This window comes from Mya arenaria, chromosome 5, assembly GCF_026914265.1.
Source record: "Mya arenaria isolate MELC-2E11 chromosome 5, ASM2691426v1".
NCBI lineage: Eukaryota > Metazoa > Mollusca > Bivalvia > Myida > Myidae > Mya > Mya arenaria.
The window spans coordinates 50,776,437-50,803,506 of record NC_069126.1 but is presented as its reverse complement, the minus strand read 5'-3'; the positions used below and the strand labels follow the sequence as shown (position 1 = coordinate 50,803,506).

The 27,070-nt window shown below is 32.9% G+C and overlaps 1 protein-coding gene across 15 annotated transcripts in view; it reads right to left on the bottom strand.

Moving 5' to 3' along the window:
* Positions 1–106: 106 nt before the first annotated feature.
* LOC128234178 (platelet glycoprotein Ib alpha chain-like) overlaps positions 107–27,070 on the bottom strand; it is a 29,228-nt gene continuing 2,264 nt past the window's right edge. For 6 of the 15 annotated variants that reach the window (XM_052948221.1, XM_052948222.1, XM_052948223.1 and 3 more), the window contains 15 exons: positions 22,208–22,555; positions 20,212–20,232; positions 19,866–19,886; positions 19,520–19,540; positions 19,174–19,194; positions 18,469–18,813; positions 17,829–17,849; positions 17,483–17,503; positions 16,386–16,400; positions 13,225–13,332; positions 10,764–10,871; positions 10,360–10,371; positions 8,950–9,042; positions 6,104–6,152; positions 107–4,612 (listed from right to left, as the gene is read on the bottom strand). In XM_052948221.1, coding sequence (XP_052804181.1) covers positions 4,585–4,612; positions 6,104–6,152; positions 8,950–9,042; positions 10,360–10,371; positions 10,764–10,871; positions 13,225–13,332; positions 16,386–16,400; positions 17,483–17,503; positions 17,829–17,849; positions 18,469–18,813; positions 19,174–19,194; positions 19,520–19,540; positions 19,866–19,886; positions 20,212–20,232; positions 22,208–22,555 — 1,232 coding nt within the window. In that variant the 3' untranslated portion in view covers positions 107–4,584. The other 9 variants (XR_008260897.1, XM_052948227.1, XM_052948228.1 and 6 more) reach the window with 9 other exon arrangements.

Sequence of the window (27,070 nt, the reverse complement as noted above, 5' to 3'; positions counted from 1 at the left end):
CTATAACAATTGCATTGCTAGGACGTTCACTGAGAATGCATTGGACACATGGCAGTTACTTAATGTTTGCAAAAATAAACGGGTAGCATGTATAAAACAACACGACTCAAGGCAAAGAAAACTTTTATTTAAGAAACATTCAAACTAATAAAACAGAATATGAAAGTATTCAAAATAAACAATACAGCAGTATGATTATTATAGCAATGATTAAGATACTAACTAATATTAAATTCCAATTCGATCCCTTTAATAGGTTCGGACAAGCATCCGTCATCGAGAAATGTCATGGTTAAGGGGAGGATTTTAAGAGAAGATCAAGAAAATATGCAGGGCATGGCTAGAGTTATCATATACTGCACTTTTTCTTATTGCCATTTATCTATATTTCAAGTTTCATTTCAATCCCTTTAGTATTTACCACGATATGGCCCGGACAAGCTACAATTTTTAAACACTATCAGATAAATGGAGTTTCAGTGGAGGTTACTAAAATGCTGGGCCTGATTATGGTTATCTCCGGACAAGGGTGTGACGGATGGACGGAATAACGGACTGTCTGACAAAGCGGCCACTATATGCCCCTCCGGTGAGCATAACATTAATAGATAGATAGAAACATACTTTATCGTGTATTTTGATAAAGAGCTTATTACATGCCAAAATTGTACCAAAACGATAACTCTGTAAATCAATGATATTGAAATCAAACATTAAACGTTTATGTAACAACCCAACAGAAAACCTTGCAAATAATTTGACATACATTATTCGGATTGAATGATGTTGTTAACCGTGGGAAAATCCCTTAACATTCTAAAAAAAGTTATTGCCTTTTAATAGTGCACAACAAATGCAACACAATGAATACATAGTTTACTAAATTACAAATTACTTCCTGAATATGATAAATATTGCAATTTAACAGAGAATACAACATCTTGCACATGCTCTGTCAATGCATACAGTGTATTAGTTAATATAACTTTGTAATAAACAACATATTTGGGCATTCTGTTTTAACCATGCATAACATCATGAATCTATTTTGTTACTTATTAAACATGCATGTTTATACCAGCTATGACTGAACTATTAAGATCGGGCGTTTCAATTTTGTCAAGTGCTCTCAGAGGGCTTCCCGGAAGAATGGCGTAACTCCATCAATGGTATAATTGAGTTACAACCCCTTAGCATCAAGCCCTCCAAGTATGTTGTATTGATTATTGTTGTAATTAAATGTTGGTTTCAAACTTCTGAGTCATTATATTCATGATCACTATCTTTGGTTACAACACAACATTTAAAATACCATTGTGATCAATGTTTACTACAATTCAACTGATGCTATTTAAAAAGATTAAATACATCATTTCACACTTAAAATACATTTTCTATTCGCAGTGGTAAACATTTAAATGTTGTTTTTATATATCGTCAAGCCCTAGACTGTAAATATTTATGGCTGCTACTCCCTGCTAGTTACATTAGGCTGTAATTATTTATTGCCGATATATACATTAGGCTGTAAGCAACTGATTATACTGCCATTGTCACACAATTAAAGCATGAAGAACATGTATAACACTAATACACTTTAACATCTTAACAAACTTAAACCGTCAACTTTCAACTTATAATCATACATGATATAGCAGCCATAAATATTTACAGTCTATATATAACATAATTTGTTTCACATAACAATGACTCCCTATAAGCAAATGATTTCTTGACATAAGCAGCATTCAAATTAATAGACAAGTACTCTTACCATTGTTGTACAATGAACGATTAACTATACCGTCTTTTAGCTATTCTATTGTTGTAAAGCAATTTTAGCAACATAGCCATTTACATGAATACAGTTACATCCTGTTCATATACATAACATATGCATTATATTTGAGATTACGGATTAAAATAGAAGAACAAATTGCGTTGAACAATGACAAACTTGAAACCCACAACAATAAATTGGAAGTACTTAAACATACAATATATTTAATAATAAAAGACACAATTAGCCATACAAAGAAATCTTAGACTTAAAAAATATAAAAAACAAAAACATTAATGGAATCGAATACAGGGGACACCGATCGTATAAACATCATACGATCGGGTGTGTATGAAATGTGTATGTGTGCATGCGTGTGCGCGCGTGTGGGAGCAAGTGTTTGTGCGTGTGCATGTGTGAGGGCAATATTGTTTCTGAATATATGTATTTCCGATTAAAATACATAGATATGTTGTATATGTTGAGAATTTAAAACTGTACTGATATATGTATCTATGTGAAAAATAAATGAGAAAAAACAAACATTTATGCATTGCCAGAATTCTTGGATATATGCAGGTGAAGCAATTATTATTCGTATAGATCATCGGAACCAATGGTCACTATTTCAACTTATATATTTAGAGGAAAAAACAATGAATCGCACAACGCACGATTCAATTATAAATATGAGTCCCACAAGAAAAAATGATGAGCATTAAACCTCGATTTTTAATAACAGTCACTGTAAATTCGGCACCCTTACATTACGTATTAAACACTCTTCTTGAACCACATACTATGGGGTTTCAAAATAATCTGAGACTACAGACTAAGTCTGATTTGTACAAGACTTGATATATAACTAGAGGGCTTAAGGTATGTAGAAAGTCTGGCGCAAATATGCAACACAATCTATACATAATATTTTGATCCATTAATATCATAAACACGTTAAAATGATACTTAAAGCTAAAATTTTGCAATACTTTCAAGTACTTCAAGATATAAGTATATAACACACAAAGATCATGTGGATGAAAACAAGAAAATTTCAGACAGATCCATGTTTAAAAGGGCACTAAAGGGCACGCTCGTATATAGTTTGTAAAGCGAAAAAGGGACAACACTCAAAACATTATAAAACAAAGTTTATAAAACGGACCTTGGTGGACATGTGCATTCTGTTTCGGACAGCATCTGTACCGTTTCTTTTGGGAATCTTGAACGTTTTGTAATCTTGTGCAATGTTGCTGCCGACGACCACTGCTAAAGGCTAGACAATGACTTGACTAGCTTCAAATTAACATCGATCTCAATGAAAAATAAGATTACTACTAAACAAACGTAACACAGTCAGGTGCTGACATACAACAAGATGACTAAAATGATTATTATGATCTTGATGAAAAGTTCTTTTGATGTACATCAACATAATTTAGTGAGTTAGTCAGTGGTCATCAAGCCGGACAAGTGGGTTTTCTCCGGCTACTCCAGTTTCCCCCACAATACAATGACACACTCTCGCGTAATATCGTGCCAACGACTTTGACTTAGTATAAGTGTTCATAACTTTCTTCACAATCTTTGTAACATATATAATGTTTAAACTAACATTATTTAAAATTACTGATGCCTGTATATGCTTAATAACTACTTAATCATACATAATACACACTTGGATACCAATTTGACAACCAGATGGCAAAACACTAATATTTACAATAATTTTTCTATTCATCTCTTTCGTTCAATTTAAAAATTATCTTATCAGACATTTTGTAGGGAAATATTGCAATATAAAATTACATTTGTATCTTAGAATCGATACCATTCTGTAATGGAACAAATCACACACAGTAATTCCACAAGCCGTTATACAAAGTGGCTCAACATTTTATGTATGTACTTGAGATGTAGGAAGGAAATAGTTTGTGTATATAAACTAATAAATTGCCCGCGTTATATAATCAATTAAGAAGTAATAGCCTTTTCCCATTTCTGCTTGTCATAAACATTACCTTATAAATATGTTTCAGTATGGCACTAAAATTGTCAAGTTTGAAACACATAACTTGGCAATACTTGACCTTATTTTGTTTTTACAAGTACATGTCAGTCCACAGATAACCTTTCACTTTGTAAATCCTTTTATCTTAGTAGTACCTTTGGTAGTTCCTTAAACCTAATATAATTTGCAATCATTGCTGTGACAGAGAAATTTAATTACTTATTATGCTTATACACATGATTTTATCTCTGAAAAAACCAATAACATTTCATGATAATGGCATTTGATATTTCGTCCATTTAGAGTCCATTTAAAACATGGACATAAATTGTACAATACATGAGCTTAAATTTATATCTACATGACTAGTTTTCATATTGCAAATGGAAAATTATTCACATTCTTTTAATTTTTTTTAGGTTCTTTAAGTCTGTGTATGTGTAGTACTGCAGAGGTCAAGTAAACTATTTAGTTATAAAAAAGGTATTTACCTCATTTTTGACCACATACCAGAATAATGACCGTTTACTTCTGTCATGTAATGGAATAAAACAATTGAATTTCACATTTTGATAAATGTCTTTTGTTATATAAGATACATCTTTTTCGTATTAAAAACAGTTTCAATTTATATCAAATAATAGCACAGAATTCAGACTTGGATCCACTAGTTTCCCTAACATTACTATTGTGGTGATTTTATACTATATATTTCAACTCTTCATCATTCTTCTTATTTATTTTCACCTTTCTATCTGAACCGTCTTTTATCTGACCCTTGTTGCCCACCACACTAAAGTAGTTGTTGATGAACCTCTTTTCTGAAATCAAATATTTATGAAATCCATTTTAATACTGAATGGTGAATTGTGTTGGAAACATCAAGAGCTATTGTAAATACAGGACTTTTGCTGGAAACGATGCATGCTCCACAAAGCTATATTAGGAAGGAATGAAATCGCAGATCGAAAACATCTGTCATATAATGAATTGTACAGGCAGGAAAGGTAGAACCAAAAGCCAAATTAATTTCAGAAAGCTTTCAGATGGAGGAGGAATTAATGAGGCATTATACTCTTATTTTTATACATCTAGATAGATAGACAAGAACATACTTATGCTGAAGATACTCCGTGATGAGATTGTTGTGTATGATATGAATTACCTGAATATTACTTCAGAGGATGAGTGGGTTTCTACAAAAAGCTCATAAACTTGAATTTCTAATGATTTCTTTATTCTCATAAGCATATCGTTCACATTTCAAAAATAAATAAATTTGTCGATGCCTTATCTCACATATACAGTATATATACAGGCTAAGGAAACATATAAATTGTTTACTTATGTCCCCTCTGTCTGGCCCTAAATATCTTGAACAAGTCCCTATAAAGGACACTTAACAATTATTGGTCTTGGAACATATTTTGTCCAGAATTACCGTTGTCATGTAAATATGAGGGTGTAATCCACTGCCCACTTTTGGTACCAAATTCAATAGTTAATATTGATTTTGAGAGTCAAGCTATGAAACGGATAATGCCTATTCGATAGTTTCCGTGTATCGTGTACCACTTCAAGACTGGATTACTCGGTAAAAAGCTATATGAATACTACATACCGAAAAACAAATGGCCGCCCTCAGCTAAAATCCATGTTAAAGGAAATGAAGAAAAGTTTATTCTGTATTTAAATTTTGAAAATTTTAATGGCCGCTCTCAGATAAAATACACATTATAGGAAATGAACACAAGTTTATTCTCTATTTAAAATTTGGAAATTTTACTGAAGTCTATATGTTCATTGATTTAAATAGAACCATAGCAAATTTTAACGGTTAGAAGAATGCTGGTTAAACCAGTCTTTCTGAAGCACTTACTTACTTGCATGCATTTTAAAATGTAACTTGATTATTACTTATTATTTATGTTTTCTATTTTGAATGTCAAACCTTTCTCTAACAACGCAATTAAAAGCAGTCACGCCATAGGCCTTTTGATTCTTCGTTTTCTTTAAACTATATTATTTTAAAACGTTAAATCTAAAATCTTGCACAAAGTAAAATATACATATACCGAAAGGAAACAGAAAGAAATGCTTGTTAATAGATTTAAACAATAGATGTTCATATCTACAAAATAAAATCTAGCTACTAGCCAGTCATGTAAGCATGGCAAATCATTGAAGCCACAACATTATGCTATTTGTTTAAATTTCCCTAATGGCACCACAAAGGGAGATGTGTTGAAACATTTTTAGCGCATAACAAAATGATGTGGCTCCCATGAATCCCCGCTTTGTGCAAGGCATACCTTTCTAATAGAGGAGATGTTTCCTTCTTAGTATTGTAAAATCCACAACCTGAAAGAGAATTAAAATGCCAAACAAGATAGTTTAAATGCTATTGTTAATAAGAGACTTGTTCTGAAATAAAAAAAAATGTTCAAAAATGGTACATGTTTATCCTAATTAATTCGGGTATAGTTATCATTTTCATGGGAAAGCATGACCCTTTTTATTATTTGACACACATTCCACTTTGAATTATGATTGACACTCTAATTATAAGTATAACTTAAATAGAATAACCATCAGCATTTATCACAAAGTAGAACGTGTACATGATGTTTATTATGATAGAGCAATAAAAATGCAGCACAAATTCACCATGTCAGCAACCTGAAGGTAAATATTTTTTAACAAAAATTAAAGGATTTACAAATAACAAAGAAAATCAAATAGATACAAACTCTGATTGTTTTTGAAAGGTGTGAATTGTTTATAATATAGTTTGATAAACTTTATATATATATCTATAAAAACATCCACTGTATAAAAAATAATTCTTACCAATGCTAGCATTTCCAGCTTTTTTAAATTTGTGCAACTGTATTGTAAAAGCTGACAATATAAACATAAACATCCATAAAACGTTTTCAGACTCTCTCTGTGTCCCTCTCTCTCACTCTCTCTCTCTCTCTCTCCTCTCTCTCTCTCTCTCTCTCTCTCTCTCTCTCTCTCTCTCTCTCTCTTTCGCTTGTTTTGAGCAGAATCATAGGTAAAAATAATGACTTTTATTCAAATTTCTGAACCAAAGTCACTTATGATGGGGTTTTTCAACCCAGTGACCTAGATTTTGACCTGAGGTTATTCATATTCATAATTGTTCAAGACAACATGCAGACAAGTAATCTGACAAAGTCGCATAACGATGTGATAATGTATATTAAATTTATGAAGGGGAAATTTATCTCTTTGATTTGACCTAGTGACCTTGGTTTTGCCCTGACGTAATTGATATTACTAGTTCTTTGAGACAGCATGCATACACGTATTTTGAACAAGTTTCATAATATTAGGATAAAAACTGTTGAATTTATGACATGTACTATATACTTATACGCAGGAAAATACACTCCCGTCTGCCCTCTCGCAAGCATGCCTTCACGAATTTCGCCATTCAATTATACATAATGCTGTTAATAAAACGTGAATGTTGTAAAGTTTGGGATCATCATAAAGACCTTAAATACGTTATGGTGTATAGCAGTATATTTAGTTAACCTTGTAGCTACACTTTGATTTTGATATCATTTCCTTAACGGACGTTCCTCGATCGGGATATCCGGCATGTAGCTCTTACACTCTATAGTGAACATTCCAAAACCACCCTTAGCTGAGGCAGTTTATAGCTTCAGATAAAACTAGAACCCTGCCACATGACCCACTGCGAAACTAAATTTTGCAAATCAGAACAGTTCTAGATCTGCACTAGATCATAATTGAACAGTACTTGAAACTATCCCTTTGTGGTCTAGAACATTTGTTCTAGAACTGTTTACATCAAGCTAGAACAAAAATGGAAATTGGTTAAAAACTTGCTCTTAGAACATTCTGGAAAAGATATAGGACATTAGAGAACCAGATTCAGTTCTACAAATGTTCTGCAGTCGAGTTCTGGAACATTTGTAGAACATGTTAAATAATGAGTTTATATTCAAGAACAGTCATAGACCTTTTTAGAACCAAATTCAGCTCTACAAATGTTCTGAACATGTTTAAGAGTTGAGCTCAGGAATATGTGTAGAAAGATTTTAAAATAATACTTTTTAACTGAGAGTCAAATGAAGTTATCTTACATTCTTACGTTTCCTTAGAGAAAGAAGAACACTTCTAGGAGGAAAAAAATATCTTATCATAATGATTAAAATGTTATCATATAACCCTGTGTGTTTTTGGCTATGTAAATCAGTGGTTTGTAGCCGGTCATAACTTTGTTTCTATTGTTTTAATACTCAGTTGTACACATTTTTGTAATGGGTATGTATTTGTTCTTCATTGGTATAATTTATATTTGGTCGAACGAGTTGTATTGAAAGTGTATAGTCCCCTTTTGCTGCATTTTGTAGGTTGCCACGTATTTTCGTGGTTCTTGTAAATGCAAGTTCAAAATAAAAAGATTTTCTTAGTCCCTATATTTCCCTCATATTTTGCACGATGTTGCAGTTCATTCGATTTCAGTATAACCCATCACTGACATCAGCCGATGGATTGAGAGCTGAGACCGGGCATGAGAGCGAAAACATTTTGCTCCATAGACCCGTTAATGAAAGGTCGATGCCCGGGTGGGGATGAAAGTCCTCATGGCTCTAGTTAGTGTCATTAGACTTCTTTACAATTCTGACATTTAAGATTACTTTTAATTAATTAGTGTTAATTAACAACTGTTTTAAGAGTTCTAAAAATACATGTAAATCTGTCTTTAGAACTGTACTGTTATAGTACCGAAACCTTTGTTCATAAACTGATTGCTCACATTTCTTCTGAAACGTTTTTATAACAAATCGTTCTACAAGTTGTGCCATTTAACGTCGGTGTGTTCTAGAACATGCATGGGATTGTTCAAAAACACTTCTACTAGAACTATTATAGAATTTATTAGAAATGCTCTAGACTTTTTCGCAGGCGACTGCCCAATCCTCGTGCATGGAGCTTAACACTCCAAAGAACAAATTGAATTACTAGAACTCTCTTACACGATATCTTTCATTTTGAGAAAACACTGACATTTTTAACGGTTTTAAAATACATTGGTGGAGAACAAATTACAAATAGTTACCCTGATAAAAAAATGCCGGTCCCTTACAATGATACTTACATTTAGTTGCTCTTGTAACCAAAAATACGAATGCGACAACTAGAATGAGTGTCAGGATTATTGCGACAATAACACCTGTAGTCATGAGTACCCCTGAAATATTCAAATGTAAGAGTAAGGCTGCCTGTAAAAAATATCCTTTTTTCTGAATTCTGAATACAAACTATAACCAATGAGAACAATTGTTGCTGGAATAAGACAAATGCTGCTAACGAACAATCACATCAACTAACCATTACCACCTTGTGTGTGTTTTAAGTTGAAGCTGTTTCTAGTGATAAAATATGATCATTTATTTAGATCATGCACTTTTATACGTATCGTAAATGCCCTATTAAACGTTCCGGGCGCTTTTCGTTTTAAGAACCCTGTGCGCTAATTAACAACCACTATTTTCAATTCAGAAAACATGTTAAAGCTAAATTCGCTGATCAATTATGTATGGAGTAAAAAACATGAAATACCGACTATGCTTGTTATAATTAACCCTCGTCTGAGATGGTAAGTAGAGAAGAAAGCCTGAGAATGAATCGTAGCTGTATACTCACTCAGGTGTGTTAATCAATAAAATGGTCAACTGAACACATGGATTCAATATATCAGTACACTTCTTTTGGCAATACTGAGGAGTGTTTGTTTTTTGTAACGGGTAGAAAATGTTGAAGACAAAAACCATAAACTGGTTCACAAGTATTTCTTGTCTACTAAGATCGGTAGCTCTTACAACGATAAAGCTTTGAAGTACTGTCGCCTTTTATTCTGCTTGACTACGAATCACATGACCTATTCATTATCACGTGATTGTTATCGTCTGCACCTCTTATTGTTTACAGGGTAAATGTTTACCGTATATGCATGACGCCAGCATCATGAGCTGGTGCTCTAAAATGGTGGCTGATTTAAAGCATTTCATAGGAGCAATTAGCTTGTTTTAGAGATAGGAGCTAAGGTAATTATAAATCACTTCAAGATTCGGAAAACAGACCCAGGAAAAGACCATCGGTGTTTCTATTAGAGCATGCGCGTTAAATGGGACATTTACAGTACTAAAATATTAAACAAAAGCATCACAGAGCAAACATTAGTATTTAATTTTAAGTCAAACAGGGGTATAACTCGATAATTATAGCTATAGTATTAGGCATATATTGTGTATTGCCTCTGGCAACATGTGTACCAAGTTGCATTTAAACATCATCAAAGGTTTTTAAGTTTTGGTCAAGCTTAAAGACACACAACCTATTACAATACCTCAACTTATTTTGTATTAAAACAGACAAGCTCAAATGTACTTTATAATTTGAAAAAAATGATAATCCTATCGTAAATATTTCGTAAGACTAGTAATTTTATCATTATACATCAATCACTTCATGCAATGTACAGACCCATTTTTCTGGTTAAACCTACCATCACCATCACCTGAAATTAACAAAAAGTAGTCATTTATTAAAGTAAAATTTAAGTTCTTAATTATACATTTAACCTACATATTTTCAGTACCGTTTGGAGTGCACATCATAGTCAAATCACACATTATATACTAGTTGAAATGTAAAAGGCAACACTGTGTTTCAATTTAGAACTTTATCTAATTATGATACTTAAACAGGAAATTAAAGCAAATTGTATTTTAATGTAAATTGGGCATAACCCTTGTGTTACTAGGTCTATTCTTTCGGTATCAACATTGAACTGGACATTTCAACCGCAAACACTGCTAGTTGTCCTGGTTATCAGAATTCAGTTTTACAATTTCATTACTTACCACCTTTGTACAATTACTTTACTCAACAGAAACTTAGAAAACTTACCAGTGTTGATATTTACATGGTACCCACCACATACACAGACAACGACCAGATCAATAACTCCACCAACATGTATAACTACCCAAGGTCTCCACAGAACGAAATTCATTCCTGAAAAAAGCAAAATGAATCAATGCTAGCAGAGTAATAGATCACAGACTCTTTTTTTCAAGATAGGCTCTTGATTGGTTGAGTAATATAAGCTCCAATCAAGAGTTTAGCCTACAACCAAATCATTACCTTTAATCGGGTTGCCATAGATCGGCGATTGGTTTAAGACCAATCTAGTCACCTACAGGTGTTCGATGTTGCAGTCAAGACCTTTTGCCCACCAGTCGGCGACGGATAACAAACTGGTTGCTATTAGCAGCCGATATGATTTGGTGAGCAACAGATCACCGATATATTCAGCTATTATTCGTTTGCAGATTGCTTATCATGCCAAATTCAAAGAAGTATTACAGCAGGTTCTTTTGCTTATTCGTCTCCGTTTCTTAGCCATATTATGACAATACTCTTGTTTTCAACTCCACTTAAAAAATTTCCTCAATACGATTTTTCTTATTTGCAGCAATGCAATGAATTATCTTTGCAATCATTTTAATTTAAAAAAAACACCTTATGAATCGAAATAATTAGATGGACAAAAAGGCCAAAATAATCCTATAACGCTCATCTGATTGAAATGACCAACAGCAATAAGTCAGTGTTGATTAAGGAGGTTGCTGTTTGCTAAGAAAAAAAGTGGTTGACGAGAAATTTAATGGTTGATAAGAAAGAGGGGTTCTTGAAATAGTATCTCTAGGGTAGTCAAGACGTTGTCAGCTGTTGTTCTCTGGAACAATGGACAAGTAAGCCAACTTTTGCTACGGAATTCGATGACTGCAAAGGAATCATTGATTGCTATGGATGTAGGTAGTTGCTAAGGAATTATGTTTTGTTTGCTTATGGCGTCGTTGGATGAAAGAAGGTCATTGATTGCTAAAAGAGTAAGTGGACTCAAAGTTAGTCAAGTTGCCAAGGAGTGCATTTGTTTCTTAGGAAGTTATTGGTAGCTTAGGAGGAAGGCATTGGTCGCTAAGGAGGTCATTTGTTGCTTAATTGGTTCCTTAGTGAATCATTGGTTGCTATGGATGTATGAATTTACCAACAACTAAATAAGGTCATAACCAAACTGTTAAGTGTTTGGGCCTTGCGGTTTAAAAGAAGATATTCAAACAGTTTACTATATAAGTATTATAAAAAAAAACTGAGACCGATATGGTTTGGCCAATTTTGACACCAGGGGCAATATTTAAGCATTTCTTCTTCAAAGATGATTTTCAAAATTTAACTTTTTTATTATATAGACATCCTGGGAATCGCGGGCGGGGCCAGCTTTGACAACAGAACATAATTTGAACATATTTTGTCAATGGCCCTTTCAGGGGATTATATATCACGTTTTGGATTTAGGTTTTAGAGAAGAGGTTCTCAAAGATAATACTAAATGAATATATAGAAAACCTGCAACCCGTGGTGCGAGGCCACTTATGACCCCTTGGACATAATTTGAGTAATATTGGTAAAGGGCCACCAGATGAGACTATATACCATAAATCAAAGGTCTTGGATTTGCAATTTCAAAGAAGAAGATTCTTAAGATATTACAATATAAATAAATAGTTAACCTGAGGCACATTTGGCATGGGCCACTTTTGACCCAAATGATTTAATTTGAGAAATCTAGGTAAATGACCATTTCATTAGGCTGCATAACAAATATCAAGGGTCTGGGCCTTGCTGTTTCAGATATGTTCATATATATTACTATACAATTTAGTTATATAGTGAAAACTACCCCGCCTCATGTCGGCAAAAGTTTAAAACGAATCAACATGGCTTGAAGGAATTTAATAACGGGCCACCATAGAAACATGGTTGTGAAATAATTTTGAGACCTGGCAAGCGGTTTCTAAGGAAAAGAAATTTAAAGTTGTCCATATATAAAGGATCTGTCGCGATTCGTCATATGATACACAACTTCATTTAACAAGATCAAGATATTTGTTAGAAAGAGGGTCTTAAAATCAGGTCAACGGTGTCTGAAAAGAGGATTTCCATTTTTTTTCCTTTTGGTTGCCCTAGAAACCAGAGTTCTACATGGATCATTTTAATTTAAGGAATCTGCCATAGGACTATTCTGTGAAATTTGGTTGCAATAGACGAAGGTGTTTGAAGAAAAAATGTTGACGATAGACAACAGAGAGCAGAGGCACTTAAGTTCTGTTATTGTCGGATTAGAGATGGAGCTCTGCTTAATTATATCTAAGGACCCATATTTAAAATCCTCAATGCTATAGAAAAGCATTTGCCTAAAAACATTGTATTGATTATTTCATTGTATTACTATGCATGCTATGAAATATAATTACACTACACTTATATGGGGCAAGACCAGCTAATTTTGTTCATCTTAACTTACCTCTAGGTCGTGTTCGTATCCAATGAAGTACAACAAATACACCGAGGACCACACATATTTGTACAACTAGCAAAGTTACTGCAACAGCTAGATGCTTCTCACCAGTAACTGAAATATTGGAGAGAAAACATGGAAGCAATTACAGTTTAAATGTAAAATCTTGATTTATCAAAAACTCAAAAACAAATGGACAGTTCCTTATTTATTTTTTTTTCAATCTTCAAATATTTACACTCCAACTTCCATTCCTTAAATGAACTGCCTTTCGGCAATTGCGTTCATCAATCGATGAACGCAAAATCTTCGGATATGTTCGGATCGCAATTCATCGCATAACAATATAAATGAAAACTATTGATCTTGTTATTGTTTGTATTGTGTCAGCAGGTCCCGTAAAATATAAATCAACATTTTAGAAAGTGTAAATTTATTATATTTTAAATGTATTGTTGCCATAAGTGTTTAAATTTTACGTTTAAAAAGTGATTTCAAGTGGTTGATCTTTTCCCGCGTTATTGTGACGTCATTTGAAAAAAATGTTCCCGGTTACAGTTGAGTTTTTCTATTTACGGAATGGGTAAGAAAGGATTAATGAATGGTTTTCTTAAATGAAATGAAGTATTTGTTTAACAATTCTTGAATGAAATAAGGAACTATTGGTGTAAATATAAGTAATGAATTGCGGGATTGATGTCATTACCAGGGATATGAACGCAATTGGGCTGGTCAAAGTAGGCGTGGAGTCCTTCGGACTCCACACACTTTGACCAGCCCAATTGCGTTCATACCCCGATAATGACATCAACCCCGCAATTCATCCCTTAAATAATAATAAAATGCTAAATTTATAGAGTTTAAATGTGTAACATATTAACTTGCATGAGTAGTATTTAAAACGAAAAGTTTTAATGTTATAAGAGTAGCCAAACTATATACTCATATATATAATACTCATATTTCATAAAAAATAACGTAAGGGTTACCATTAATATTGACCTAAGATTTGCGGTATTCAAGCTAAGATTCCCAGAGAGCGCTATTTAATTCATCAAAGCATATGTTATACGTTTAATCCTCCATAAATAGAGAGAAGCATGCATTTTTATTTAAAGTACATCCATGGAACGAAAACAAGACGAACTAGCAAACTTAACCATGGACATATTTTCAATGTGCACAAACTACACATTTCTTACACAAATAATTTAACACATTGTTTTGAGAAAACCGTCAGGAAATGGGATTTAACATTTTCTAGTTTAGACATGCAAATAGATGAATAGGTCAGGCTTTAAAACATTAGACCTGGTGGTAAAGTAGATAGCTTATAGGCAAAGGCAATGTTTTAACAAAACTGTTTTGATAATTTAGCTTGTAAACGTCAATTAACAAAAATCTGAATCGAGTTGTTTCTTCATTTGTTAGTCAAGTTTCTTTGTTTCAAAGCATTTTAAGATCTTCTGAATAATATATGAGAATTTCTCGTTTAATTTCGCAGTGGTAATGTTCTGAGTATATATATATATTAACGCAGATACTGTAAGGAGTATAGCATTTTGATATAATGGGGATAGTTGTGGCATTGACATGCGCTCTATATCTTTTCTAATTATAGTGTTGATATTTGGCATTTTTAAGTTTAGATTACAAGCTACAGAATGTATATTACCACCGTGCTCAACGATAACTTTGTTCCGTAATTAAGTAATAAGCAGAAAAGAAAAGTGACCCAATTATCACGCTGACAATAACGAATTGATAGTCCTGCATATGGTTTACGTCTGAAACACGAGAAAGGCTTCACTTTACTGGCCATGTCTAAAGTTCTTGCCACCATTTGCCCTAATTGGATGATTCATGATAAATATACACTCAATAAAAACCTTATTTAGAAATAGAGGATATTAAACAACGCCAACTGCATATAATTTCCCCACTAACTAGGCACGAACTATAGGTTCAGTGTGCATTGCCATTGTGACAACATTTGTTTTGTTGTTTTCCAAATAAGTTGTATAAAGAATTTACGTCATCTATAGATGCGATAATACCTGCAATATTAACTAGCACTTGTGGTAATCAAGTTTGAGTATTCCCGGATATGTTAGATGTCGTTGCTGTAAGAAACAACAATAACTAATTTAAAATGAAATTCTTTAATTCAAAGCAAACTTTACATAACAACGTAACAATGTATATACTATTTCTATTTGATATTGAAGAAAGACCAATCTCAGTTTACTTTTACAATTAGATAATCACATACTTAAACAATGAGTGACCGGCTTATAGTGTCGAAACTTATATTTTGTATAGAGACCCATCCTTAAAATTAACTCAAGTACCTTAACTTAAGATATACCAAAGGACGGCTGACAACTAATAATTTAAGAAAATATCTGTATGAAGTGAAAGTAAAAAATACTGCAATCCTAAATGGACAAATATCAGTTCGAACACTTATATTATGGTAATCGACATTTGTTACATAAAGAATTTAATATATTGCGGATCACAACTCTATTTAATGCAATGAACATACATTAATTTAAACAAATGACTTCATTACATTGTATCACTTAAGAACTAATTTCATTTCATCTGTAAAAAGAACATAAAAGGCTAAGCAAAAGAAACATCAATAAAGAATTACTGATAAAAGAAAGAAAGAAAGCTAAGATCTTAATATTCACATGCATCCTAGACTGTTTGCAAATGAACAAAGGTTAGAATTTTGTTTTTTAAACCATCGAATGAGTGTAACCGTAACTGCCCTACTTTAACATCGCCCTTATCTATGAAGTGAACATCATAATAAACTTTACCTATTAAAGATGATGGCTCATGTACCAGCATCCATACATTTACAGTTTGCATTGCCAGGTATTCACTTCAACTGATAAATTAAAATGGAGCTTAACCTAACACTTGCAAAAACAACAATGTTACAAACCAATCTCTTTGAAGTGCCCAAACTGTCTATTTGAAGGTCCTGTTGGGGCAGTACGAATTGACCTTTTTTAGTGCAAATGACAACATGCAAAAGTGCTTTGTTTTAAACAAATTGACGTACAAGTATATTGCGCTCAGTTTTTTTTGCAAACAGTAGTAATATTACAGGTTAGAAATGTAACGGATTACACCGAGGTGAGGATATTTACCTGATGGCACTGTTACTATTTAAAAAAAATAAAAAAAATATTCAATCGTTCCTCCGTGTATTTTATTTTCATTCGTCTGGTTGAAACAACATGCATGTAGCATTTTTTTAGCAATGACAGCACGGGCTAAAAAATCACAAATATCAGTGGTACCTATTGTCCAAATAATCAAACCATATTCCTGTTCAGACTAACCACTTTTGTAAGGCGTGCCTAACCATTGGCATGCGCGAACCGAGATGTTGAGATAGTAGTGCTTGTAGACGACGCAGCTGAATATACACCAAAGTTGTTTGGTGTACATAGTAAACTGGCACTACCTTGAATTGAAGCACACATTCATAACAGAAATAATATCATGCAATAATTCAAACTATGGTTTAATAGGAAAATTTGCTGGAGGACTAGTACATTTTGTGAACCCTATTGCTATACACACTGTAACCAGTAAATATTGAATAAAAAGTTCTCGAGGTAAAGAGCAGTCAATTTAAAAGTGAGTTTGGTCATTTTTGGACAAATCAAGAGCCATTAGTCTAAAGTTGATTAAACCCTAAAGCTGCACTCTCACAGATTGAACGTTTTGACAACTTTTTTTATTTTTTGTCTTGGAACGAGCCAATTTTTGCAAAAAATCATCTAAACCAGTAATATAAGTCTGCTGACAAAAATTTAGATCACAGAATTTCATATTTAAGTCCATGTTTTATGCATTGTTCATAAACCGTTAGTAACGGTTAAAGCCATAAAACATTAATTTTCGAACGAAAATATGCAAATCTGCGCTCTGATCTTTTGTCAGCAATCTTTTATCATTGGTTTGCATTTATTTACGCAAAAACTTTCCTCTTTCAAAGACAAAAAATAAAGAAGTTGTAAAAACGGTAAATCTGTGAGAGTGCAGCTTTAAAGTTAAATGTACATGCTCATCTTACACAGAGTATGATACCAAATACGTTACTGAGATAGATGACATTTAAGAGTGACACCACTGTCAGGGAAAGCGATGGTGTAAAGAAGGGCGCGGCCTGATAACATGATCTGTCATACAGAACAGGCATTGTAAACACCACCCATATACAAAAATATTAACTTGCCTGTTGGTGTTGGTGCTGGTTCTGAAAAGAGACAATACTTTTAAGGTTTTAATTGGTTTATCATTGGTTTGCATTTATTTACGCAAAAATTTTCCACTTTCAAAGACAAAAAATAAAAACAGTTGTAAAAACGGTAAATCTGTGAGAGTGCAGCTTTAAAGTTAAATGTAAATGCTCTTCTCACACAGAGTATGATACCAAATACGTTACTGAGATAGATGACATTTAAGAGTGACACCACTGTCAGGGACGGCGATGGGGTAAAGAAGGGCGCGGCCTGATAATATGATCTGTCATACAGAACAGGCATTGTAAAAACCACCCATATACAAAAATATTAACTTGCCTGTTGGTGTTGGTGCTGGTTCTGAAAAGAGACAATAATTTTAAGGTTTCAATTGGTTTGGGTCTTTTTTACAAATAAATATAAGTGTTGTTTCTAAATGAACAAATCTTCTAATAGGGTAACGCTACCAAACGTGCCCAAATGTAGGTCAAAGGTCGAATAGGTGCACTAGTAGGTTTTAAATTTGTAAATATTTATAAAAAAAAATGTTTTGTTCACTTACATTTGTTTTTAAAGATACAAGCCAAAGTGGTATAGTGTCCAAAATGAGTACTTATATCATCATACTTTGACAAAATAGTTTTATGTCGGTCAAAGGTCAAAGGCTACTTTATCTTGAACCAATAGAAACGAAGCGACTGCATGTTCAAATTCAGTTTCTAATCGCAGGATTATTATGTATCTTAATATTGATATGAAAACTGGCGTAGCATGACCATTGTACTAAAAATGTCATTCTGGGTGAACAGTTACACAATATATAGCCTAGGGAGGCCGACTCCAGAAACACTGTCAAAAAATCATCAAGATCAATAATAAATACTTAATATTATTTGTCTGTACAAGGTTTTACTAACCCCACCAATTTCATCCATAATGGTGTCAAAAGTAATAACTGTATATACAAGAAATAATTTACCTGTGACATTTATTCTCAGGGAGTTGCTGTAGGTGGTGACCCCTTTAATCGGAACTGAACAACGCCAAACATCTCCATCATCAGAAATATTCAAAGATGGGATTGTACATCCATAATCCAATGTACTGCATGTTACCACTAAAGCATCTGGAGGAGTACTTGGGACTGATATACATGAACCACCTGATAAACCGACGGTAACAATTGTTTGTTCTGTTGTCTTGCCTGTGTCTGTCCTATACCACGTCACTGAAAGTGTTTCGGCTGATAATGTACAAACCAATTTCAATGGGTGTCCTTTAGTAACGGAAGATGCATTTGCTGATAAAACTGGAGCTTGAACTTCTGAAAATAATCCAATGTCATTAAGTAAATTCATATTGACATGAGTTGTGTCAACCATAAGCAGAACATGTTTTTTATTGGTTTGCATTTATTTACGCAAAAACTTCCTCTTTCCAAGACAAAAAAAATAAAAACTTGTAAAAACGGTAAATCTGTGAGAGTGCAGCTTTAAAGTTAATTGTACATGCTCTTCTCACACAGAGTATGACACCAAATACGTTACTGAGATCGATGACATTAAAGAGTGACACCACTGTCAGGGAAAGCGATGGTGTAAAGAAGGGCGCGGCCTGATAACATGATCTGTCATACAAAACAGGCATTGTAAAAACCACCCATATACAAAAAATATTAACTTGCCTGTTAGTGTTGGTGCTGGTTCTGAAAAGAGACAATACTTTTAAGGTTTTAATTGGTTTTATCATTGGTTTGCATTTATTTACGCAAAAATTTTCCTCTTTCAAAGACAAAAAATAAAGAAGTTGTAAAAACGGTAAATCTGTGAGAGTGCAGCTTTAAAGTTAAATGTACATGCTCCTCTTACACAGAGTATGATACCAAATACGTTACTGAGATAGATGACATTTAAGAGTGACACCACTGTCAGGGAAAGCGATGGTGTAAAGAAGGGCGCGGCCTGATAACATGATCTGTCATACAGAACAGGCATTGTAAACACCACCCATATACAAAAATATTAACTTGCCTGTTGGTGTTGGTGCTGGTTCTGAAAAGAAACAATACTTTTAAGGTTTTAATTGGTTTATCATTGGTTTGCATTTATTTACGCAAAAATTTTCCACTTTCAAAGACAAAAAATAAAAATAGTTGTAAAAACGGTAAATCTGTGAGAGTGCAGCTTTAAAGTTATATGTACATGCTCATCTTACACAGAGTATGACACCAAATACGTTATTGAGATAGATGACATTTAAGAGTGACACCACTGTCAGGGAAAGCGATGGTGTAAAGAAGGGCGCGGCCTGATAACATGATCTGTCATACAGAACAGGCATTGTAAACACCACCCATATACAAAAATATTAACTTGCCTGTTGGTGTTGGTGCTGGTTCTGAAAAGAGACAATACTTTTAAGGTTTTAATTGGTTTATCATTGGTTTGCATTTATTTACGCAAAAATTTTCCACTTTCAAAGACAAAAAATAAAAATAGTTGTAAAAACGGTAAATCTGTGAGAGTGCAGCTTTAAAGTTAAATGTACATGCTCATCTTACACAGAGTATGACACCAAATACGTTATTGAGATAGATGACATTTAAGAGTGACACCACTGTCAGGGAAAGCGATGGTGTAAAGAAGGGCGCGGCCTGATAACATGATCTGTCATACAGAACAGGCATTGTAAACACCACCCATATACAAAAATATTAACTTGCCTGTTGGTGTTGGTGCTGGTTCTGAAAAGAGACACTAATTTTAAGGTTTCAATTGGTTTGGGTCTTTTTTTACAAATTAGTATAAATGTTGTTTCTAAATAAACAAATCTTCTAATAGTGTAACGCTACTAAACGTGCCCAAACTATTTTAAGGAATATGTAAGGCGCATTTCGTTCCGTTTTGTTATTCCAATATTCGGACTTTTTTGTATGGCATAGACGAAACATACACATTATAACTTAAATCTAAACATTTAAATGATTTTAACATGGATGCAAACCAGTGAAAATAACTCCGGATTATTTTGTCATGACTTTTAAAAAATACTCATATTTTATTTAAGTAAATTGATACCTTAATTTCGAAATAGTTTTGCATTTCTTACACCAATTAGAATTCTGCAGAATTGGATATGGCACCGGTTTGGAGCATCCATCATAGTCAAACCAATATAATAATAATAATAATTATGATGTAAATACGGCAAAACTTTGTACAAAAGTGAAAGTGGTGTCTGATAAGTTTACCCAATAAATCAGTATGCAACTGTACTTAACTTTAAAGAAAAAAATACTTTGGTGTACCTTAAGCGATTTATCCTACGATATAAACTTTGTTAATACAAATGCATTCACTCCCCGTCTTTGAAATAAGTTTAATCCTGATTGGTTAAATAACAGTAAGTTATTGGGTGCACAAGTAATAAAACAAGAGTTCAAGATCTCTGGAGACCATTCCAGGGACTTTGACAATTTCGGTCGAAAATCCAGGGTATTTGACATTTGACCAGAGGATTTCTTCGTTCAACATTTATCACTTCCGCACGAGCATCATATTGACTTGTACTACGTCCAAAAGTATTTTGTTGATATTTCTGTTTAAACCACTTATATTGACAGAGTGATAAATCATCAAATCACAGTAATGTATATATGACATTCCCAGTGTTTTATTTGTTTTTGTAATTATTATTACAAAATAAGAATATACAGATAGTCTAGATGATTGCTTCTGTGTTATTAACGCATTTTTATGTTTCAGTTTAGTACTGTGTGTGTTACCAACGTACGAATGGGAGTTTATTCGTGTAGAGGTTGTGAGTGGCATTGATTCCGGTCATTACTACAATGTAGAAGCTTTCATCAATGTGTATAGGAACATTACGCCATGGTATGGCTATTTAGGGAATCAGTGCCTGTGTGAATGTTATTAAATTGTCAGTATATATATATACAAACTAAAATACCCCGCATGTTGGCACACCTATATTGTGTTCTTTTGTTTATTTTACTTAGGGTTAAGATAATAAATATTTCATGTTTGGCATAAAATGAAATAGAAAACATAAATTGTTTTTATATATTTTGGGTTGTTAATTATGAGTAAATGTTACAAAAAAGGTATATTTTGTATGTAAAAGTATGGTAATCTTAATAAACTGATAACAACCAGGTTGACTGCCAATCAAGCATCCTCACCAAAATCCTTAAATGTAGGTCAAAGGTCGAATAGGTGCACTAGTAGGTTTTAAATTTGTAAATATTTATAAAATATTTTTTTTTGTTCACTTGCATTTGTTTTTAAAAATACAAGCCAAAGTGGTATAGTGTCCAAAATGAGTACTTTTAAAATCATACTTTGACATAATAGTTTTATGTCGGTCAAAGGTCAAAGGTCAAAGGCTACTTTATCTTGAACCAAAAGAAACGAAGCGACTGCATGTTCAAATTCAGTTAATTATCGCAGGATTATTATGTATCTTAATATAGATATGAAAACTGTCGTAGCATGACCATTGTACTAAAAATGTCATTCTGAGTAAACAGTTACACAATATATAGCCTAGGGAGGCCGACTCCAGAAACTCTGTCAAAAATCATCAAGATCGATAATAAATACTTAATATTATTTATCTGTACAAGGTTTTACTAACCCCACCAATTTCATCCATAATGGTGTCAAAAGTAATAACTGTATATACAAGAAATAATTTACCTGTGACATTTATTCTCAGGGAGTTGCTGTAGGTGGTAACCCCTTTAATCGGAACTGAACAACGCCAAACATCTCCATCATCAGAAATATTCAAAGATGGGATTGTACATCCATAATCCAATGTACTGCCGCATGTTACCACTAACCCATCTGGAGGAGTACTTGGAACTGATGCACATGAACCACCTGATAAACCGACAGTAACAATTGTGTGTTCTGTAGTCGTGCCTGTGTCTGTCTTTAACCATGTCACTGAAAGTGTTTCGGCTGATAATGTACATACCAATTTCAATGGGTGTCCTTTAGTAACGGAAGATGCATTTGCTGATAAAACTGGAGCTTGAGCTTCTGAAAATAATCCAATGTCATAAATTAAATTCATATTGACATGAGTTGTGTCAACCATAAGCAGAACATGTTTTTTTATTGTAATTGTTGAACGTTTTTTACCAAGGGCTCATAAAAGGGAATTATGTCGCAAAATAATGCTAATATTAGTTACTTGCGTTTTCAAAAATAAATTCAAGAGTTAAATAGTGCTGACAATAACTGAGGCGATCATGTTTCATTCTATTTTAAACAGAAACAATGATGACATAAATAAGCAGACACTAAAAATAATTTCATTAAGTTTATTTACATTATTGCACTTTTAGTGCCAAGTTGAGGCTACTGCAAGCCTATGGGTAGGAACATAATTATACAAACATATATATATATGCTACAAACAAGATCAAAGAAAAAGATTCAAGATCATTAGGTCATTAATAATAAACATAACTGATATACAAATGTCGCATGTAGTTTAATAAGCTTATGAATTTGCAAAGTGGTTGGATGCAGCATTTAATAAATGGAATTCTTCAAGAAATGACATTTCACATAGGAGATATAGAAAAGATCAAGACTTAGAACATTTACAATATGTGTCTGTATTGACACTAAAAGCATCAGTGGTGTTTGCTGACATATATTCTTAATTTCAGCAATAATTCAGTTTAAAATATATCAATGGACCCCCAGCTTTAATTAAGAAATACATGGAATACTGAATACAATGGTACATATTAAATTAAAGATATGAATTATTGATCACTTGAATGAGAATCAATTCTATGAAACTAAGTGCATCATTTCTATTACAAGTTGAAACTGACTATAAATTCCATAGGTGTCAGCGTGAGAAAAATGGACGATGCCATTAAATTTTATTCAAAGATATTTATTTTTTGTATTTTGTGTAAGTATTATTTCTTGTCAGTTAATTTCTGTTTTAAAATTATTCAGATATATTGTGTCATTATGACTTGCAATAATGTTCGCATTTTTCTGCGGTATTCGTAGACCGTTTTGTATGAAGTAAAGAGTAACACCCCTGAATTCAGAATAAACCTACCCCTTGAAGTGTTGCATGTGTTTTATTGATCAGCCACGGGAGTAGCTTATAAATATTTTTTACTGTTTTGTTGAATATTTACCATTTAACTTGTTGGACCGATTTAATGAATTTTGTCATTAAACCTGCCTTTTAGATTTGAAATGGAATGTAGACGTTCATTTTTTTTATAAAAAAAGATACCTCCAATCTGACAGCTGTGCGGGAAAATGACGTCACTCTATTGCATTATGGGACTTTTTGGTAAAATTTACCCTGGTAAATTTACCGCCTTGGTAATTTCTTTTATACAACGTATTTACCGCCATGGTAATATTACCACAGAATTTACCGGTGGTTTAACTTACCGAGGTAATTATTTACCATTGTTTATACAATTGGCTGCAGAGCGTATGGCCCATTTATTACCATGCCACAACTTGACTTTCCACTAATACAGAAAAGTCATTTTTCCCCTATTATACACGTTTAATGACTCATTTATCTTTAACGGACACTTGATATAACTCTTAAAATAAAACAAAAAATTGTAATTGTTCGGGATTCTCTCATGCCAATAAATTCTAATCTACGGGTTGACCCTTTCAAAATTCTATAATATTACTTGTTTAAATCACCTAGAAAACATATTGAAATTGTACAAACAATTTGCGTTTTATTGACATACTATTTGCATTCTATTTTAACAGAGTGGAAATGACTGCTGTATTTATGTTGCCATGTTTGTATTCTCGCAAATTTATAATACCTACAATTACGACAAATAAATTATAACATAATATACCATGATGCATTATAGCATTGTTTCAGTGTTTGCAAACGTGTATAGAACAGTGCGAAATCGATAACTTGATGTGAATATTTGGTTGTCCACATAACAATTCGATGATTCCACAAACATGATTTGTCTAATTTCAGACGCTTTCCCACAAACAGGCATGTTCTGCCAATTGGCAGATTTCTTTGCATCCCAAATGAACATCTCTTATGTTAAAATTACATCGTTCAAGATGAAATTTATTATAATCATGTAAATAATACAGTCCCGACTTCTTGCACATTAAGATGGTTTGAATAGAGAGGAAAAAACTGCCAGGTTGTGAGAATCAGTTTTTGAAACATAATCATCTGTCGGGATTGAGCTTGTTACACATGTTTTAAACATGTCTTTGTTTCGTTTTATTGTGGAACGTTATTGTTATAAGAGATCTGTTTTACATAAAAGTGTGTCTGTTCATTCCAAATTATCATGTATGTTTTAAACCTGCCTGTTTTTGGAATCACACCTGTCTGTTGGACCATGCCAATGCGGGAGTTTGTACCATTACGAATATTGAGATATATGACACACTACAGTTTTTTGTGATATTTTCCCTGAATTGTGATAAGACATATCGGATATTTCTTCCTGAAAAGATAACTTCAGCACCCAATTGGTTCATAACCAGTAGTTGTCCACAGTTTATTATTCGGTTTGTTTGCACACTAAAATGAGTTGTTGGTTAATAGTCGTTATTGGATTAATTTTGACCAATCAATACATTTTTCGGCTAGCTTTAGCGGAACCAGGTAATAAAGTCCACTTTTATTCAATTGGCTACATATCTGTTTTAGTAAGAAAAAATATATAATTAGCTTCACTGAAATAAAATATATTTGATTAACTTCTAGTCTGGCAGTATTTCTCGGAGTTTTTTTAAATGATGTAATTTCTACCTCAATTATTCTGTTTTCATATTTGACTTTAACGTCAAACAATAATAGCAAGTGTGATGGTCTCCATCGCTCATATAACTTCAGGTGCTGCAGCCACTAGGATCAATCATTGATCGACAAATCTTTCATTCACAGTCATATACCTTATATTTTGAACAACAATGCAATTGTTTATCTTCAATAAATATAAATTGATAAAACATATATTAATTATATAACTTGATACCAATGTACTATTAAGGGGAAAGTGAAAACTAACATTGCACCAATTTGTGAGGATTTAAGTGATAAACACAAAACTACTTGACGGAAAGGGAAATGAAATTCATTACAGCACGACTGTTAAAGCGAAGTACGCTTAAGTGCATTGTAAGATAAACACAGTCCTGTAACGCAACACTGTGAGCAAGTGTAGCGAAGGCCACTCATGTGCCACTTAAGAATAAACTTCCCCTCTGAATTCTTAATATTGTCTTGATCATTTATTTCACTACATTATAACATTTCATAGTGCATCTAAGTATATTTTAGTATTTCTTATGAGCTCTTTGTAGCTTTTTGCAGGACCGATAATATCTATAGTTTTGGTTTTTAAAGGCTCTGTCAAATAAGCAATTATTTGCCAACAATGATGAACATAACAGGCAACGGATAATCGAGTCATAGAAGCAATGTCTATTACGCCATTTAAATGACGGGATTTACCCTCAGGGGCCAAAATTACATTATTCTGGAGGTGGTTAAAGTTTGTCCTCGTAAATTTTTATGTCAATACATAAACACAACAACTGATTTGCCCCCCACACACCTCCTGGAGTATTTCTTTTCTTGCAGTGTGTTACAGTTTACAGTAAGCTTTTGACAAAGAGACAAGATAGATGGAAGGAAATTGTTTTAAAAAGAATATTTAATTATTCTGTCAAACTATTTTTGAAACTTCTCGGCATACACTTTCTACAGAGACTCATATGCTACTAAGATGGAGTGCTAAACCATTAAAAAAACATTTAATTAAAAGCTATCGCACTCCTTGTTCAGCTGATAATTGTCAAATTAACAATTTTAAACACATTATATAGATTTTAGTGTGGTTTCAAAATGAAACAAGTTTACATGAACACATGTACAGTATCAAAACTTTCTGACAGTATAACAGTTTTGTTTTATGAGACACACATATTTCCTTATTATATATTTCCAAAATTACTGCAACATAATATCACAAAGTAAATACGATAAGTATTTTATGCAGATATATCATACGCTTGTTAAATTAGGTTAATCGTTATTTTTCTAATGTCCTTTTGCAACATCTTATATGCATTTGAAAAATATATTCATTTTCTCAATTGCCATATACACGTTTATAACTACCCAAAGGCAGTCATGTCCACGTAGATATATTTATCCATAGGGACAAATTCGGCCCCTGGGCATATGTTTAGCATGTAAACGCAACATAAATATACTTGTTCAATATATACTCTGCAACTTGTACATACTTAGCCTGGTCGAATGCGACTAATTTTTGTATAACGAATGGTTGTTATTAAAGCAACTGTACACCAGATGACCAATTTGCAAGAAAAAAAGAAAATCGTCGAAAACTGACATAAACTTGGTATTTATGTGTACAATGCATTAAAACTTACTGACTGAAGTACCACATAGTTTTCAATTTATTTAAGTTTAGCAGTTATTTTGTATTTTTCCATTAAAATTGTTTACTGGGTATGTCTACCTAGTAGAAT